This window comes from Apis laboriosa, unplaced genomic scaffold (genome assembly GCF_014066325.1).
Source record: "Apis laboriosa isolate Shangri-la unplaced genomic scaffold, ASM1406632v1 scaffold41_cov147, whole genome shotgun sequence".
NCBI classification, from domain to species: Eukaryota; Metazoa; Arthropoda; class Insecta; order Hymenoptera; family Apidae; genus Apis; species Apis laboriosa.
This window is the reverse complement of record NW_025223220.1, coordinates 672,395-693,565: the sequence shown is the minus strand read 5'-3', so window position 1 is coordinate 693,565 and position 21,171 is coordinate 672,395. Positions and strand designations below refer to the sequence as shown.

The following is a 21,171-nucleotide window of genomic DNA, read 5'->3' as shown; positions in this document are numbered from 1 at the left end:
GCATTTTTCTTCAATTTATAAAATTGTTTTTTCTTCGATCTTGTAAAATGCAATTTTCGAATATTTTTTAAAATAATTATATATAATATGCACTATACATTTGTCAAAATTACCATATAATAAAGTATCAATAGAAATGAATTTATGGAACTATTTAATTCTAACCTATATTATGTCAAACTGCTGAAATTGTATTACATATCTAACAAAATAACTAAATTATTATATTTTTATATTAATTTGCGATTTACATATTCCATATATACATAACCTATTATAATAAACCTCTTCTCCAAATAAAAAAATATATATATATTCTATGATTCTGTATAATATGGAAATTGACAATTTTAAAATATTCTATTACATTTCAAACGGTTATGTATCAAAAGATTAAGTTATATAGGTTGGATAAAATGCCAATCGTGAATAGACGGTCTGTTCGACGAGGAAAAGATCAATATAATATCTCAACGATCATTTCCTTTAAGAAAGACTATCCCATTTTTACGGTACGTATGCATTCGAACAAGATTCCCTTATCTTATCTTTACAAACAGACATTGCAAAAAAACATCTTTCCTCGATGCTTAATTCGTTGTTGAATCCATTCCATACGTGCGAATCTCGTCGCGATGGTAAAACGATTCGACAAAGCCAATCTGATAAGAAAGTATAGTTATAAGAAGGTATAGTTAACGATCATATATCCACCGTGAGTAAATGAATAATACAATTGGTGCTTTACACTGTGCTATAGATCCCCAGGTTACATACTTTTCCTATGTAAAGAGGCATCGCTAAGGTAAATACGGCCGAGCATTGACTGAACGTGTATGTAAAACCTTGAATCGAGGTTAGAGTCGAGGTCGAGAGATCGGTCGATTAATGATACTCTTGCACCGTATGTTTGCGATTTTTCAGTTACTTAGTCGGCGAAGCTAATGTCATCGGTCACGTTACCTCGTTTATCGTCCTCACTCGCGTTCGATTTCGTCACGAAACGAACCGTACGTTTCCCTTCACGGTTGAACAAGGATAAGGTGACCTCCGGTGATAATGAACGTTATACCGTCATACCTCGTTACCTTTGAAATTACACGACTACGAATTTATCGAGATTATGTGACGGAATACACGATGTCGTATATAGAAGATAAACAAAAAAAATCCAAATAACGAAAATCGAAAATATAGTACTCAAAGGTACTTATCCTATACGTATTATATATTCTATTGGACAATCTGAATGTAAATTTGCATATGAAACAATAGTCTCTCTCCCCCTTTCTCCTTCAACATTGGTTGGCGTGTTGAAAGTTACCTCGATATATAATAAAGATTTCAGATAGATTTCGTAAAAGTTTCATGTCCTACCTCGTATAACTGTTCGTACATGTAGCCGTGCACATACGTTCATACACTTTTATTACTTATTCAACGATGCACATAAAAAAATGTGCACGAACGATAACACAGATATTCGAACAACTACACAGATAATACGGTCGTATACGCACAGTGGCAAGGAGTGAAAAGGAGGAGGGGGAAAAATACACGTACCTGACAATACGTAATCCTCTGTTACTTGTCCGCTCTTCCCTCCGGAAACATTTATCTGCATTATCTTTCTGGTGGACTACTTGTAGTGACTACGTCTGATAAACTGTTTCCCACCCCCATCACGAACCAGCTACCGATCCTTGCGATACCATCCACCAAGAATACACTACACACTATTCTACGCGAGGAAAGGAATCACTTCTCCTTCTCTTTCCTTCCTTCTCTCCCTTCTCGTAACTGTAACTCTTGCTCCTTCCGTCCCCTGCTCTTCCTCTCTTTCTTCCTTTTTTCCTTTGTCCTTCTCTTCTTTTTTCTCTTCCTCCCGATTAATTTACCATTCGATTGTCACAGAGGTACACTGTAATGTTCTTTTTTGCTTCGAAGGGTTTACGGTCACGAAAACTGCGCAGAGTCGTGTAGAGCCGCGCAAGATGAGAAGAGGCTTGATCGGATCGAGAACATATAGGATCCAAAGTGACGGTCGGTGAAAAAAAGAGCAAAAGTGCGAAAAACGGACCGGTCAGTGACGACGGTCGATAGGTGGTGGTGACTTTCCAACCCGTGGATTATAGCACATTAGTGGGATAAAATCACGGATAACCGATTGAAAAAGAATCGAAGAAGGTTTAGGCAAGAGAAAGAAATCGCGAAATTGATCGAGCAAAAAACCGAATGTTTTGCAACGGTTCAAGAATCGAACACGATCAGTCACGTTCGCCGGATGTAGCGCGAATAGAGGGTTGGTCTTGCGCGGCAGCGCGCTCACGCGGTCATCCGGTAAACTGACAGACCACCCCTTGAAAGACCTCCGAACTAACAGCCTTCCCACCCTGCCCTTTTGCGGCTGCGCGTTCTCCTGAATCCGCTGCCTCTCACCCTGGTGCCGATGTGTTCTACTTCTCCCACCATTGGTTAGCGATGGCCCTTCGATATTCTCCCATTGCAAATTTTCGAGCAACTTGCTCCTACGAGGACTCGCGAATCTCGGGAATCTCCTTTAAATTTAACCCCCATCTTCCATCTCTTGATTAATATGATACACTGAGTCTCCCATCCACGCTCCTTTGTTCTTCGATGATAATCTAATATAATATGTGATTAAATTCGATTATCCAAAGTATCTACATTATCCAGATTATCTAAAGTAGATTGCTCAAATTATACACTCTCTGACGATAGTTCGTAAACGTCTGGTAGTCATCGCTATATAGAAACCAATTCCTTATTTCCACGCCCCGTGAAAAATATCCCACCAATCAGTCACTGGGAAGAAGCTCGATCGTATCTGCCCTGTGACCCCGCATACCAACATTTTCCGTTAAAAAAGGCTTTCCACTTTATTTCACTCTCGATTCTTCTTCGTTGACTCGATCCTTTGGGGAAAGACTTGGGGGACTGCTTTCCAGAACACTTTGAAAATTGCTATCCGTCTTGCAAATCGAGTTCGAACGAGATTCCTTCGAAACTCTCAAATCAACGATCGAATTCTTAAATTGCTCCACTCTTGACTGGCTCGATTTCCAATATTTACTTTACCATATGAAAAGATATCTGTATGATACTCATTTCTATCTTCTAAATGAAAGATACATAATATATCTTTCAAACAAATTATTTATATTCACAGTTAATTTACTTTGTTCATTTTTGATTAGAATTAATATAATCTTCAAAAAACATATACTTGCATTTCAAAAGACAAACGTATTGTTAAGAATATTCATGTTTGTGCAGCGAGGTTATATTTCGATATTAACAAAATCACTAATTAAATGTGTTTCTACGTAAAAATTTTACATTCATTATGATTTGATTACAAAACAAACAATACACACAACACTTTGGATACACATATTTTAACACAGAATATTATCAGATACATAATTTCGTAAATAAATATACACGAAATTCCTTCATTGTTACCGCGTTTTTGAAATTCGTTCGACTGTAATTTCCTTTAAGCATGTTAGATAGAGCCACTGAAAATCTATTACTCTTAGAATATTGAACAAGTAAATGTAATGATAAAATTTTTAAATGTTATTGAAATTTAGTGTACGTGAATCGTTTATATGTAAATAATATTATTAAAATTAACAATTAATTAATATAATTCATATTAAAAATTAGCAATTAATGAAAAGTTTATATAATTTATTTATGATCAATTATTGATTAATCAATTGATATTTAATCATTTATGAGATTATTGTAGATTTATTTTATTTCTCATTGAATTTTTATTTACAATTTTTAATAATAAAATTTAGTTGCAAATTCAATCATCCATATTGTTGTGTACTGAATCGGTAACACTGAATTGATAAAATGAAAATAGTTAGATATTTTTATCTATAATATTATTCTCAAATTCTATTGATAAAAAAAACATTATATAATTTTTTTATTTTATATTTAATTTATGATATATATATCTGTAGTTTTAATAAAATTTTCTATCGCTTGTATTTACATCAAATAAAAGGATTCCTACTTTATCATTATTTGAAAGTAAAGAAATTATTTTTAGCAACAGAAAATATGTACGAAATATATGAAAACATATAATATAATCGTTTAAAGACAGATAAGATATTCTGTTTCCATTATCTACAGATTCTGTTTACATACTTTTTTAGATTAATTAAATTTTAAAAATGTTACATTTTAAATATTGATTTGACTATTACAAATATAAATTATATAATAAATTATTTATATATATAAATTTGTTATATTATATATAAATATTTAAATATAAAAAGCAAAATATTTTTATAATTACTTAATATATTTATACTTTACGAAAGATTAACAATAATTAATTAATTTTAATTTAATTTTACAACTTAAATTTCGAAAATTGCATATCTTCAAAAGTTTAGTTTTCGCTTTCTGCAAATTCTGTTTATATCTTAAATAATAAATATAATTACAAATAATAATATTAATATATCATTTAAAACATGGAATTTCATATTATCTCTCAATTATAGAAATATTTAATTATATAAGTAATAAATCTTTATAATATCATGAAGACAACGTCCTAATTTTGTTATTATCTACTAAAATCTCATGTAAAAAATTCTCAATTTTCGAATTATATATTAATATTGACATTTAATATAAAACTAAGTATAAAAAAAAAAGAATGTACAATGCGAAATTAAAATGTACGACTCGTTTTACATTTACATAAGAACGCGTTTCGATTCTTAATAAATCCTAATTAATCTTCCATCTCTCGCAATATGACTTTTTGTATAATTTCGTGAAACTGAAACGATTGAAAATCTTTGAAAGTTTAATCACAATATTTCTGCAATCAATCAATTTTCACTAATTTTATATAATTTACAGTTATTCGAGAAAGATTTGAAAAGTCATTCGTTCAATGACTTCTTTATTTCTGTAATTCATTTTATACACATCTGTCATGCGACTCGCGTCATTATACCTTGACCATATTAACAATACAAACACCATCAAGAATTCTAGGTGTCTCTCATGCAAGATACCGATCGTGTCGAGCAATTTCGGTTCGAACGAAGCACAAAGATCGCGGGAGTCGATGACGATGGGAGGTTTCAACCGAGCTGCTTTTCAACCAATCATTTTCAAATCAAATAAATATACTTTAAACGTCGATTAAAATAACGTATCCGTTCAGACATATAAAACTACTATTACTACTATTGTGACAAGTGCCAAAGTGACAAACAAGTGTTTCTCGTTTAATCTAATATTTATTTTTCTTTTTTTTTTTTTTTTACCAATTTAAATTTCTATAATGTTAAAATTATTGATAGTTGCCTTGCATCTGTCCTGCGTACAATCCATTATCCCTCCCACAATTTTGAAAACTATTTATTTATTTTTTCTCGGAATTCTAAAAGGACAAGATGACTCGGTCCCCGATGAAACGTATTTCTCCGAAGAATACGATTTCATCGTAATCGGAGCTGGTTCCGCGGGTTCCGTTTTGACGAATCGGTTGACGGAAAATCCGCAGTGGAACGTGTTGCTGCTCGAAGAGGGCAAAGACGAGATTTTCCTCACAGATATACCATTGCTTGCTCCGGCTTTGCATGTCACTGACTACGTCCGCCTGCACAGAAGTGAACCGAGACCCCGAAATGTGGATGGGACCGGTGGTTACTGTTTGTCGATGAAGGATGGTCGTTGCAATTTGCCAGGGGGTAGAGCGGTCGGAGGGAGCTCTGTGGTGAATTTCATGATATATTCGAGAGGATCGCCGAACGATTACGATAATTGGGCCGCGCAAGGCAACCCAGGGTGGAGTTATCGAGACGTGCTTCCCTATTTTATCAAATCGGAAAATTGCAAATTGCTGGATCAAGATATAAGGTAGATATTATTATATTAGAAAATTATATTAGAAATTATATTAGAAATTCAATTTCGATGTAAAAATAATATATAAAATATATAAAATAATATATTCGTGATATAATAGAGAGATTGCATTTCGAATTGCGATTTTTAAAGAATAAATATATAGATTATATATGATCTGTGCAATAATTTTAAAAAGATAATTTTTATCAAAATTATAATTGGTAATAAAAAAATATAATATTTATATTTATATATCCATTACAAAAATTATCCTTCATCATGAAAAGCATTTGATCTGAAAGAAATTTATTATGAAAATTTTTAATGTAAAATCAAATTTTTCAAGGCTGCAATTTATAATGTATATCCTGTCATAATAACATCGATTATATTTGGTAAAACCAAGGATAGAATATCTTAAATAATTTAAATGATGTTAATAAATGATGTATTTATCGTATTCTTTTAAACTTAGTTCAAAAAATTACCATATCTTTTGTTCACCAAAAAGAAAATTTAAATGAGAATTCATTGAAAATGTATAGAAAATAAGAAAGAAAAATGAAATCTCGCAAACAATAGATGATATATCATTGATTAAATAATTTTGTAATGTAATAATAATAATTAACAATTAAATTGATTAAATATTATTATATTCGTATTGAAACTGAATTCTATTAAAATAAAATTAATAATAGGAAAATCATACTTTTCTACATTGTTTCAATTCGATTGAAAATATAAATGGAATACGACCTTTGCAATATAGGTATTAAAGACAACAAAATTGTAAAACGTACTAATTGCGAATACGTGACTGAACTGTGAAATATTAGAAAGTGACAACATGCCAATGTTTGCTTAACAATCTTTAACAAGAGGATGTCAGTGTCTCAGATAATGCTCGTTAAATAGAATATTTCTAGCAATTAAAAATGAAAATTTCGACATATGATATATATATATATATATATATATAAATTAATTTATATTTATACAATAATATATTTGACACGGATCTTCCAGATTTCATGGCCACGGAGGATATTTGGACGTGATATCTTCTCCATACGTCTCTCCTTTGAGAGATTGTTTTCTTCGCGGTGGCGAGGAATTGGGATATGACGTAATCGATTACAATGCAGCCAATGTAATTGGTTTTTCGACAGCGCAGGTTCATCTCAGGAACGGACATAGAGTTAGTGCGAGCAAAGCGTTCTTAAAGCCCATTCGTGACAGAAGGAATTTCCATTTGTCCAAATTGTCCAGGGTGACAAAAATCGTGATCGATCCAAAGAAAAAAGTGGCCGTGGGCGTCGAATTTGTTAAAAATGGCAGAAAACGATTTGTCTCTGCTAATAAAGAGATAATACTTTCAACAGGTGACCCAAAATTTCTTACACATATCGTAGAGATCGTAAAAACCGTTTTACGAAAACGTTTCGAAAGATAAATTTCTTACGTTTATTTAGGCACTTTAAATTCACCACAATTGTTAATGCTCTCTGGAATAGGACCGAAAGATCACCTCGAATCTTTGAATATCGATTCGATCGAGGATCTGCCGGTCGGATATAACCTCCAAGATCATGTCAGCATGTCCGTGTTGACTTTTCTCGTAAATGAAAGCGTGTCTATTGTCGAACCCCGGCTTGCCTCGAATCTGGCCAATATTTTGGATTATTTTGTCAAAGGAACTGGCCCCTTAACAGTACCCGGAGGAGCAGAGTGTCTTGCGTTTATCGATACGAAGGAAGATCGATCTATCCGGCTAATGAAAAAATTTCAAGTTAATAATACGGAATTTCGTGATACGAATCACTACAATGACAAAAAAGGTAATATAAATCTCTTCGGATTGTAATCAGCGTAAGCGTATCTCTCCAAAAGTTGATTCTTTTTGCAAAAAGTTTTACATAGATTGAAAGTTAATAGATATGATACAGATTGACAACAATAATAACTTAAAATTTGCAGTTATGCTTTTTATTGAAACAATTGTGAATTAGTAAATTATAAACTTTCAATTTGGAATTTTGATATATATATTCTTATAGCAATCATAATTTTTGAATTATATTGTATTGCATTTTTAAGATTTTTTGTAGTTGTATAGTGAATTTGAGGTATTAGTATATTATATATTAGTTTTGAATTAATCTTAGTTTGAGTTAGATTTAAGATAAATTTAGATAGTAAATGGAAAATATAATTATAATTCATAATAAAATATATTCAAGCATAATTCGTATCTATGAAAATATTGTTATTAATAGATATAATTGAAACGAATAATTTCTTGAAATCAACGTTTGAAATCGGTAGTGGCGTAAGCATCAATATGTCAAGGTTAAAGTCATTGGAGTTACGTTTTTTTAATTGTGTAAGAATAATTGTGATATATAAATAATACTGAGATCTGGGAAAAATTCTTTTATTTCTTGAAAATAAAACATATTTATATATTGAAAATTGTAATATATTATATTTAAAAAAAAGAATATATAACAATTTTCATAATTTCTCTTCATAATAAACTTCATAATAAAATGAATAAAATCTTGAAATAAAATTGCTTAAAATTTAAATAAAATGTCAAGCAATTGCTAACGGAAGAATCTACTAGAACTATCAAGCAAAAGTTATTTATATAGACATATTTTTAGTTTCTAGATATATTCTCTGACTATTTAAAACTTTTTACAGAAAGAATTAATTTTCAAAGAAATATCGCATCCATATTTTTGTATTTAATTATATGCTTTCTTATTTTCCAGCTTCTCTTCCCCCAAATATTACTACCATCACAGTAAATTCCGATTATTTGAATCGTTCAATCTCAAACGAAACGAAAGAAACAAATGTTCCCGACATTGAACTGGTTTTAGGTATAAGCGCTCTAACCGGAGATATATCGGGTAGTTACAGAGGGCTTCTGGGCTTGACAAACGAATTTTACAAAGAAGTTTTTACTGGTTACGAAGGTTATGACGCCTTTTCCATTGTTCCGGTCCTCTTGCAGCCGAAAAGTAGGGGGAGAGTTACCTTGAAAACTTGTGATCCATTTGATCGACCTATTTTCGAGACAAATTACTACGAACACGAAGAGGATCTCAGAACTATGGTTCGAGGCATTAAAAAGGTTCTCACTTTCTATGTAACATTTATCTTGGTAGCTGTTTACCTTGTACTTCACAATCACGATTCTTCAGTACATATTTATGCATTCTTTTAATATTTATTTCACGCCTTACTATTGCGACTGTCGCTTTTTTTTTTTTTTTTTTACTGTCATCATATTACTTATACTTATTACTTATTACTTATACTACTAATACCGCTTATGATAATCATCATTTCTTTAAACTTTTAAATTTCTAAAAACTTCGCAATTTATTCAATTTATTGAATTTTTTGATTCACGCTCTTCCTTTCAGAAAATTTATCGATTTCATGAAATTATTTAAAGTTAATTTTTCAGGCTATAGAAGTAGCATCGACCAAAGCGTTTAAACGTTTCAATGCGACGTTATTGCCAGTTGCGTTTCCAGGATGCAAACATGTCCCGTTCGGTACAGATCCGTATTGGGCTTGTGTTGCTCGGCAAGTGACCACGACCCTAGGTCATTTCGTAGGAACGTGTAAGATGGGCCCAAGGAGGAACTCTGGTGTAGTGGATCACAGGTTACGAGTGCACGGGATCAATGGTCTCAGAGTTGTGGATGCCAGTATAATCCCTACCATAGTAACAGGCCATACGAATGCGGTTGCTTATATGATCGCTGAAAAGGCTGCGGATATGATAAAAGAAGATTGGAAAGTATTGAATTCGGAATTCGATTAAACGTTTGGAAAATTTAGGAAAAAAAAAAAAAAATATATCAAATGTTAACAATAGTAATATAATATCGATATGTGTATATTTTCATATAACTTATCTTTCATTGTTGTCCATTCTAGTATAACATTACTATGAAAATAATTACACGACCTGTCATTGTCATGTTATGCGATAATATTTATTAATCCGCGTTCAAAAGAAGAGAAAGTCATTATTGTTCTGTGATGTGAATAAATATGAATCGACTGATAGTTAATACACAGAGGAAATGGACTTATCTTTGGTAGCGATATGTTTTTTTCTATCTATATAAATATAACGTATTTACAATAAAACAAAAAATATTCGAATAAATATAATTGTACAATTAAAACATTATTATACGTTGATAAAATTATAAACAATTGTATTATTTTTTTAGACTTTTTTCTAATAGCACGATGCTCAAAGTATCAAAAAAGTCGCGAAAAATATAAAAGGGAGAATTCGAAAAATCTGTTGCCAAGAAATTGTACTTTCAGCGCCTGAAAATAAATAGAATTTATTTATAATTCGGTATAGAGAATATGAAAATAATATTCACTTTTTAAAAAAAGAATAATTACCATTGTCGCTATATCGGATGCAATCGTATAATTCCTTTGACATAATGTAATCCTTGGCGCAAACGCATGTATCTGAAAAAAATACAATGTTCTCAGGAGAAATATAATTTTCGTTTAGGGATGAAAAAATGAATCCATACTGTCTATGCAATCGACGTTCATCACTTCGGTAATGTTGGAATGCCTATAAGTGACGGTGACGCAATCTCTATGACTTTGACATCGATCGTTCAACACTAAAATAATAATTTTACGTTTCTTTACGAATTCTTTTCTTTATCTTATCGACACTCGATTTATCCCAGTGGTACTCACTCATATCTCTGAAACATACGGAGCCTCGTTGATGGAAATTCTCAATGCAACTGCATTTACCATCAGGTCCACATTCAGAATCTTTGATGCCTAATTGGCATTGAGAATTCTCTTGACACGATTCCCCCACAGAATTGCGAACTTTCAGACATTGTTTGCCATCCTTCGATAGTACATGATCTACTTTGCACGAACAAATATCGATGCATCTCGAATTCTCCGCCACGCATTCGTAATCCTTGAAACATTTTTCTCCTAATTCTGTCAAAAACATGCAAATATTTCGATTTTATTCTTTGTGTTCTATCGTCACGAAAGAATTAATTAAATCACATGAAAAGCTATAATTCCAAAAAATTTTAATCGAGATAAATCTAAAATTTTAAAACTTCGGGTATTTATTAATTTCTGAAGTATTAATGAAAATCTTTCAATACCATACATTAAAAATTCATCGAATGCTGTGTGTTATTAAAATCAATTTCTTTCAAATAGTCAATCTAACTTTATCTTAGTATCTATAAAATATATCTAGAATCTATCAAAACTCTGATAACATTTATTCTTAAGAAATTAAAAAAAAACCAATTTGCAAATAAAAATATTTGATGTGGCAATTGCTATTATTTTGAGCATGTTTCAATAAAACAAAAAACAAAATTACAAAATTTTGTAATTAATTGAATATTGGATTATAAGAGATTATAATTTAAAAACTAATATTTGCAATTGAAAGTTTTACAATATACAATATATTCTTTATAGGATGAGATTCTACAGATATCAAAATCTGATATCTATTATATATTTGACTTGCACCAAAGATAGTTACATTTGCATAGAATCGAATATAATAGTTTTAATTGAATAGTTTTTCATTAATATCCTAATAAATCCAAAGTTCAAATTTTATATTTGCAATCCATTCCTCTTTTTCTATTTTCTATTATCCCTTCAAATTTCAAATTTCAAATGTCGATTATAAGGGAAAAAAACCATTTGAAATTTTATCCATCTAAAATAAATTGATTGGAAATACTTACCAATACTTGGTATGCAACCATCATTGCGAGGATTAGGATGATACTTCAAAGTACACGCACAATATCCTGTCACGCAGTAACTATCTCTGATGTAGCAATTCCGGTGCGTTTGACAAGGCTCTCCTAGACCTGAGCAACAATATATTTTGATTAGAGCTTGTAAACGAAAAATTGAAACTATGACATCATTGTAAAAAGAGAGCTGTAATACCTTAACGATTATGTCGTATATAAATAGTTTTCATAACTGAAATCATCATAATAAAAATAATATAATATAATAAAATATAATATTACTTAATAAAGATATAAGAATAATAATATAGTATATAAAATTAAAAATTAAAATAATATATGGATATAATAATTATATAATGTAATAATGATAGAAAATTCGTGCCATTTCAATAATGAATCAAACTTTGAGAAATGCATTATTTTATTTTTTTCATTCTAGAAAAATTAAAACAAAGAATTATTTGAGAATATAATTTATTGAAATGATAGAAAAATCGTAGACGTATCTTACAATATTCTATTATCATTAAATTATCATTTCTATAATACCAGATACAGATAATCTTAATTTTATGGCTTCAATTCAATGATTTTTAATCAATAATAATCAAATTAATGTGCCATGAAAAGTTGACAAATTTTTGTACGTAAATTAGAGAATAATAAGTAACTACATTGATTTCTAATATCTTTCTCGCAAATAATATATTTTAGAAAAAAATAGAAAAAACAAAAGTTTAAAATTAATATTCTTTGTTTAACGTTTGTTTAAATTGATATTCATATCTTTTATTTTATTTTAGCTAAAAATTTAACGACCTGTTATAAGATAAGGTTTAATGAACAGAATTGGAGAAAAAAAATTTTGAAATTGATAAATAAAAATATTTGTACTTCTTTAACTGATAATTTCAAGTATATTATATCATTATTAACTAGCTTCATATAAAAAAATCTCAAATAAAAGTATAATATTTAATAAAAATTATTAAAGAAAAAAAATATATAGTAGTTTGTAAATAAGACAAACATATAAAAATACGTGACTGACATAAAATAGAGCTATGTTACTTCATTATTTCATCTAATGTAAAAATAAATGGAAAATAAATCATTCGATAAATAAATTTATCGAACAAAATTATTAAATTCATCCTATATATTTAAATAATTTTATATATTATTTTTCTCATTTACAAACTATTATAAATCAAAGAAAAAATTTTCAAAAAGAAAATTGAACAAAACTCTTTTTGGCATATCATTAAATGTTGTTTAATTGGAAAAATAATTATTTTATTTTCACTTTAAAGCAAAAAAAAAAGATATATTTCTTCTAAATCAATTGTTAAAAAAATATATTCATTCTCCAATTTCAACAAATCAAATAAATATAATAAATTTTATATGCCAAAGAATTTTCGTAAATTTAATTTACGTATACCATGAAATAAAAAAAGTATTGAAAATCATTACTTCTTGTTATATTTAACTTCTTAAATAAAACATAGAATTAAATTAGTCGTTATTAACACATGAATTTAAAAATATCATTCGTAGATGTTCGAATAATATTTCAAGGATACTTATATTAGATACTCGCCCGATTTAACGAAGTAATCGCATTAAATTCTCCGTTAAATTCTCGCTTAAAATATTAAAAGATATTACACAGCAAATACATTTTACTCGATTCGATGAATCGTTTTCACGAAGGCGGTAAAATAATTATAGCGGGACTCACCTTGCCGATGAGATTCAGGAAACGCAAAGGAAGTAAAGTGCACTCACCTACAGACTCGTAACACCTTCCTTCCACGTAGTGAGAACCATCGGAGCATTGGCAGATATTTTGTCGGCACTCCGAGTAAGGAGCGAAGGTCACGCGACACTGAACGTCCGCCTCGCAAGGATCTCCGATAGCATTCGCAACTGGAAATAAATTCTCAAGTCAATTCGATCCCAATTTTCATGCTAGTTCTGTCATTTCGTTAGGGGCTTGTCCGTGGGAAAATCGAGGAAATATAGTTGATTTTTGTCGCACCGGCGAGCATGATGAACGACACGCTCTAGAAGACGGAAAGACCGTGAGAAAGGGACGGCTTGGAACACCGACGAAGGATGATGCTCGTAGGATCACGTTTTTCGAGGTCGGTGACACTACGTTCTAGCTTACCGTTGAGAACGGTGATTAATCGAATTTTTTTATTCAAATAGGTATAATCGATTTTCAATATTTTCGTTGAAAAATAAATGTTTGGAGTGGAATTTCCAAGTATCTAACAACAATGTCTAGTAAGTATCTATCAACTTATTCGTTCTTATTGGGTAAGATTGACAAAAGGCGACGAGAAAAAAGTTGATGAATCTGATCGTTCGTTTATCAACTTTTACATTTATATTATATATAAATGTATTATCTGTAATGTATTCAACGGTCAATTCGCAAAAATATTCATTTATATATTTTGAGAAATTTGATTTTAATAATAATTTTTGTGCACGTAGAACATAATAGGTTATATTTAGATCTCTTTTGATATGAAAAATCAATCTTTAAATTTTTACTATTTTTTTATATACATTTTCAACTGGAAATATTTTTTATAGCAGAGTAATAGATCATATATTTTATAATTTAATAATTTTTCTCCATCTTGTACAAGGTTATATTTGAAAAATAAAGATAATATTGAAAATAATATTTGAATTGTTGATTTTGTTCTCTTGAAATTATTTCATTAGTAGAATTCATATAAGATATACTTATGCGATTATTATATCTAGTTATAGATAAAATTTTTTTTATAATTCTCTTATTATTCTTCTTCCCTAAATAATAATATACGTTTCAAATTTTTTTTAAAACTCGTAGAAATTATCTAATATTATCTTTTATCATTATCATTTTTATTCGATTCAATAAATGCATGGAAAAAATTAAAATAAAGTTGAAATCAACAATTTAATAAAAAGATAAATCATGAAAAAAAATTATTAATAAACACATACATGAGAACATATAAGGATCACATAATTTAAAACATGAGTTAATCACGTAATCAAATCAACGTCAAACACTGACAATAGAAACAAAAGATTTTAGAAAAGAAACTACGAAAGATTCTAGAAAAATTTTACCTTTGAGGCATTCCACGTGCGTGCGATTTTTATAGACAATGTAATTTTCCTTGCACAAACAGGCTTCCTGGTTCCAGCAATAAGCATTCTTCATACAATCAGCGTCGTATTGACATTTCGCCAATGTCTCTGAAAAAATTCATGCAAATTCATATTACACGCATGATTTTTAAAATCCAAACGATGAAAACGTAATAATGCATCGTCTTAATGCAAATTTGCATATTCATTGTCACATGCTACGTGCTTCCAGCGTATGTTTCATTCAGCGTGAACAGAACTAATTATCTAATTGTGCACAAAGATCGATCAGATTTCTAAAGAATAGGGTTCTAAAGGGGATCGTGGGTCGAGCACAGGGGTCTACGTGATAGAGATGGGCAAAATTTTAAAATTAAGAATAAAATTACTTCGATAAATAATTCAATCGTTCAAATTATCGAGATAATCACTATTAATTATACGAAAAACTACAAAAGCTGCGAATAAATTATTATTATTATTATTTTAAACAAACTTACCATTTTAAAGCAATTTTATTCGAAATTTTTAACTAATTAATTTTTCAGCACGTTAATGCCCAACTCTGGTCGCATATACATACGAAGTGGCGGTGTTCGGTTGCTGCATCGCGGCGGTTGTTCAGTGACGTAAGAAATGGTCGCGCAGACGGTGACAGGCACGAGGACCAGGATCCTCGAGATCCCGACCACCGTCCTGGTCGTTGTCATTCTCGTACCGCCGTTGAAACGTCTTCCTCTCGGCGTCGTTTCATCGGCCCAAATCGAATGGTCGTCATTCCCGATGATCTCGAGAAGGATCTCCCGCCAGGCTGCTTGATCTTGATCTAGCCAGACCAATGCTTCACTCGTTATATTTCATCGTCTTCTGTGTACGCTCTCGCTATCGTTGCGTGTTACGCAACTCGACAAAGAAGATCCGCTCTGATGGCGCGGCTCACGTTAGATTAGATGACGGCATCGTTTCACAGCGCTTGTTCACTTGTGTCCTCTTCGTCTACCGTGATTATCACCAAATTCTATTGAGTTGGTGAGAAAGTTATTATAGAAGATAATGATTGGTTTGGTGAATGGTATAAATATAAATCAATTTATATAATTGTGTATTCAAATATCAAATCTTTAAATCAATTTAATTTGATGAATGAATCTTTAAATCTTTATGAAATCTTTGTATCTGTATAAAATTTAATAATCTGTATAAAATTTTATGTACATACAACTATATTATTATGTAGTTGTATGTTGTAGTTCAAAATTCGATTGAATATTGTAAATAAATTTCAATTTTTTTATTGATATTTTTTTCTTATTATTATCATTCAATGTTAATTTAAAAAAAAATGTAGCAAATGTTTTTCATTCTTTTCATTTCATGATTTTTTATTCATGTAATATAAGAAAGAAAATACAGAGACTGTCTTATATTATGTTTAAATGCTTAATTTACATTTATTTTTAAATTCAACAATAGAATATTTTGTAAACATAGAATATTACTATACTACTAAAAAATGATTTTATGATCACAAGTATATATGATATACGATATACGAACTATGTGAAGTTTTTTTTTCTTTTCAAAATCAAAAATCAATATAACTTTTTCACCAATCCAATAATTAATCAACAATGATTCTTTATCACGATGCATTTCCCAAAAACAATTGTAATTTTTTGGATAATTCAAATTTTTGAATTTATGAAATGGATTTTGATGAATAATAATCTGGTTTTTCTAAAACGATGTTTTAGGAAAATATTTAATTCAAGTTTGCTAATCGATATGTGATGCACAGTGGAATTTTATACTAAAAAGTTGAAAAAAATTATTTTTGCATGTATATTACAATTAATGATAATTTGGATAATTATATAATTAATAATAATATTGAAAATGACATACCATGATCATTCTTATTAACTCGTAAATTATTTTTTGTATGAAAAAAGATTTTTTGGAAAAGTTGATATTATAATTTGATATTTTTATTAATTTTCTTATAAATGGATATATATGAAATATATCAATCTTCATCCTTTTTTAAATAGAATCATATATTTTTTAATAAATTAATCGATGCAAATTTTCCTATAAAAGAAATATAGATATATATATATTAATATATTTATAATAAAATATTATTAGTTTTAAGAGATAAATCAATTAACTTTGTAAAACTTATATTATATGAAACTTATATTATGAACTTATATTATATGAAAACTTATATTATATGAACTTATATTATATGAAAAACAAAACACTCTTATGTTTTATTTTTCACATAATATAAAATTCTAATTAAATTATTAATAATATTTTATTATATAGCTTAATAATTTTGTTATAGGGAATCACAATTTTCAATGATTAACGTATTAAAAAATATATAATTCCATTTAAAAAAACAAAATTAATTTTTATATATTTCATTCTCTATTATACATACATTTACAAAAAATTATGATCAAATTATCTTCTTCTATACCATGAAATTTTTAAATAAAATATTTTTCATGCAATAATTAATTTACGTTTATTTTAAATGATTATGTTACATGACTTATTTTATATATTAATACCATAACTAAAAAATTTCAAGATTATTGTACAATTATAATTATAAAAAAATTACTAAATTATTAATTATTTACAAATATTCTAAATTATAATGAAAATAAATATAAGATTAAAAATTGTCTGAAAATACATACATTACATATTTATCTGATAAATGGAAAATTTCTATATCATAAAAATATATATAATTTTTATAAAATATGTTTAAAATTGATTTTCATTTAATTTTTTTAATGCAAAAATCTTATTATACTCCATTCCTGAAAATTCGTTGCCATTGTTATAGGCATTGACCAAAGTAGGGCATGTTCTAACGATCGTAACTTAAATCAGGTTAAACGTGCTTGGATAATATAGATGATACCATTTAAACTCTATCAATTGTAATTAAGCAAAATTAAGTTCCTTTCCAATTTGAATATCGATTTCAATTTAACTCATTTACTCATATCACCCATTATGTATATCCATGATCATTAAACAATCGATGCGATTTCCGATAGGTTATGTTGTTATTGTATTTAAGTAATTTACGCACATATTTTATGACATGATATTCACTAGTAAGAAATATGCACTAAATCTTTGTTATCATAATTAAATTTAATTACACAATATTTTCATAATAGCATATGTAATTAGCAATATTCAAATAAATCGTAAAAGTAGCTAATCTTTTCTTTACATTAAAATAAGTAGTTTAGTTTCAAAAATACTATATTAGTATTTAGAAATCTTTTCAATTTTGATATTTAATGTTAAAAAAAACAAAATAATTGATATAGTATAATTTTTAAATATATAGTATTTTCTAAGTAATTATCGATGACATCTTTCAGTCATTTCCAACTCGAAGCTTGCCGATCGATGAAAGAAAGGTTAACATATTTTGCTACCATAGTTTCAGTCTATTACGCAACGATACTAGTTTTATAAACAGAAGCCATTATTATATATCACGTTGAATTCATTTTCATTGTTTTCGACATTGTATAGTGCATATTTACTTCGAGGAATTTTATTTATTTTTTCTCGCGCCAATGATTTACAAATAACTATCAAAATCTTTGCGCAACTTGTACACTTTATCGTAATTGTCGATTCATTCATTGTCACATGTATTTTAAACAATGATATTTTATTAGAAAATTATATTATAATTATATAAATTATATAAAATCTTGATTAATTCTTGAATAAATATCATTTAATCTTAACTAGGTTAACACAAATGATCACAAAATTTACTATTTTTTATTAATTAAGAATAATTATCTTTCAATTTTTTTTAATACAAGCTTTTTCTATTTACATAATATGTAATCTATTTTTAATTGTTTATTTTTAATTAAATTAACATTAAATTAAGCTAACTAATGTAAATGAATTGTTATAAATAGATTGAATATATTTAAGCAAAATAATATTGAATAAGATTAAAAAAATGAAATAAAGATATGTTTTCTCAAATCACAACCATTATATTATATATTATAATATTATATATTATATTATATATTATTATATAATATTATATATTATAATACTGAACTGAATATTTTATGCTTTATAATATTACATATTACTTGTATTCTACAAATTTTTATACATTTAAATTTTATAATATATAATTGGTATAAATGTATAAATATCCAATATGTATATATATGTATATTATATCTTTTAAAATTACATTCGAATTAAAGTATTACTAAATGTATATATATATGTTAATCTACATATATCACAAAAAATTAAAAATTATTTAGGATAAATGATAATTTGATTAGTTGTATAAATTACGATCATTTATGTTATATGATTAAAAGAAAAAAATTTTAAAAAATAGTTAAAATTTATATGTTGACAAAAGCACAGAATTTAAAAAAAGAGATTTTAAGTAAAATTAATCATTCTCTGAATAGAGAATTAAACAGCATTTTATCATATGTTTTAGAGGATAAAGTGTTAACATTTTTTCCATGTTTGGTATGATTTCATAATAAGGTTTCAGGTAGTGATAAGCTTTGTTTAAGATGCAATCCGGTTTAGAAAACAGAGCATTAGATCGAAATATCAAACGTTGGAAGGAAACGATTTCCCTTGTTCTTTAATTATGTACGATTCCAAGCCAACATTCGCTTAACTGTGAAGAGAACCAACAGCGTAGATCCGGCCTCTTCGTATTTCCCCACGAAACCGAAGAAAGGATCACTCGATCATGAAGGAACGAAACAACACGAGAATCATAAATTCACTTGTACTGGAAGATTTTATCGGAAAAAGGACAAGATCAAGCACTAACAGATTTTTTTTCAATTTTCATTTAAAACGATCGTTGATTCGTAAACTGTGACACATCGGTAATATCACATAAGTAATATCAATCATTGACGCCAATGTGATTTAATAAAAAATCAATTGTTATTTATAATTACAATATCAAATTATACCTGAAACTTTTATTGATATAAATTATTGAAGAATCGTCATCACATTTTCTTAAACACTTGAAATATAATAAATTTTTGAATTTAAATTTCAAATTCAAATTGCTTTTGAACTTGAAATACAAAGTGTAAACAATTTTTTTACAAATAATATTTTAGAAAATTTATCACATATTTAAAAATAATAATCGATCACATTGTAGTGTAATTGAAACCAAAAATATCACGATTTTTCACAAGATAACGAAGAAACTGCCAGTAAACACTCACGTCTATGTAATAGATGTTCATGCTGTCCGTGCGCGATGACGACTGCACTTCGTACAACGAAGCAGAAAGCGATCAACAGCGCAAGACCTCCCATCGTGAGACGATTTACTAAGTCCGCCATCTTCCTCGTTCAACACGAGTTCGTTGCTTTTTCACACGTTCTTTCTTCTTTTCTTTCGTTCTTTTTTCAAATTGCTTCTTCGAAACTCACAAAGATGATTCTCAATATTGTCTCATCCAGTCTAACAAAGATTGTTCTCTTATGTTCCACGTCTGGCTTTATCTAATCGGTACGTGTTGATAAGTTTCCTGTGAATGCAGCGCACGAGAACGAGTCATCTTCTAATCGCTCATCGGCACTGAAATCGCAACACGATAATAATACACTACAGCGTATAAACATGTGTCATCAGAAACTTTATATTCCTGATTAATATAACGATGACGAAAATATTTGAATGATCATCGATGATTCAGTGTCTGAAACTTTTAAATATATAGACTGACTGAATAATGCAATAGCATAATTTAATTCGATCAATGAATTTATAATAAATTTTTTTCACAATTTATAATAAACGAAAATCTTATCAATTTTTGTTTTCTTTTGGAAAAAAATTTTTAATTTTTAATTTTTATTCATTAAATATAAATTTTTTTTATAAAATATATATTGTATAATATTAACTAAAATCATAAATTTTAAAGTTCAATTTTTGACATTATATTAATTATTAATATGATTTTATTTATTAATGTATATTAAGATTAAATTTTTTTTCTTTTTTTTTATTTTAAATATTATTAATTAACCTAAAATCTTTAATTTACAAAATTTACAATATTTAATTATATTACGCAAAAAAACCTTATTATTAAAAAGATTTATTGACTTTATTTTATTATAATTTTATCATAATTTAATTATATCAAAATTTTTACTTAAAAATGCAAAT

The 21,171-nt window shown here is 28.3% G+C and overlaps 2 protein-coding genes across 4 annotated transcripts; one reads left to right on the top strand and one right to left on the bottom strand.

Moving 5' to 3' along the window:
* The first annotated feature begins 5,125 nt into the window (after positions 1-5,125).
* On the top strand, positions 5,126-10,170 carry LOC122716007 (glucose dehydrogenase [FAD, quinone]-like). Its single transcript, XM_043938680.1, has 5 exons — positions 5,126-5,934; positions 6,955-7,310; positions 7,401-7,766; positions 8,706-9,070; positions 9,410-10,170. The coding sequence occupies exons 1-5, from the start codon at positions 5,357-5,359 to the stop codon at positions 9,770-9,772; spliced, it is 2,028 nt and encodes a 675-aa protein (XP_043794615.1). The 5' UTR covers positions 5,126-5,356; the 3' UTR covers positions 9,773-10,170.
* Positions 9,810-20,551, bottom strand: LOC122716008 (prion-like-(Q/N-rich) domain-bearing protein 25). Of its 3 annotated transcripts, none has more exons than XM_043938682.1 (9): positions 20,216-20,317; positions 15,496-15,930; positions 14,892-15,020; positions 13,542-13,682; positions 11,733-11,861; positions 10,690-10,950; positions 10,515-10,610; positions 10,375-10,446; positions 9,810-10,293 (listed from the first exon to the last, which is right to left on the bottom strand). In XM_043938682.1, exons 2-9 carry the CDS (start codon positions 15,620-15,622, stop codon positions 10,214-10,216), a joined length of 1,035 nt encoding a protein of 344 aa, XP_043794617.1. In that variant the 5' UTR covers positions 15,623-15,930; positions 20,216-20,317; the 3' UTR covers positions 9,810-10,213. The 3 variants fall into 3 exon arrangements, with proteins under 3 accessions (XP_043794617.1, XP_043794616.1, XP_043794618.1); XM_043938681.1 differs by lacking the exon at positions 20,216-20,317 and adding an exon at positions 19,949-20,209; XM_043938683.1 differs by lacking the exon at positions 15,496-15,930 and having other exon boundaries at positions 20,216-20,551.
* Between the last annotated feature and the right edge of the window lie 620 nt (positions 20,552-21,171).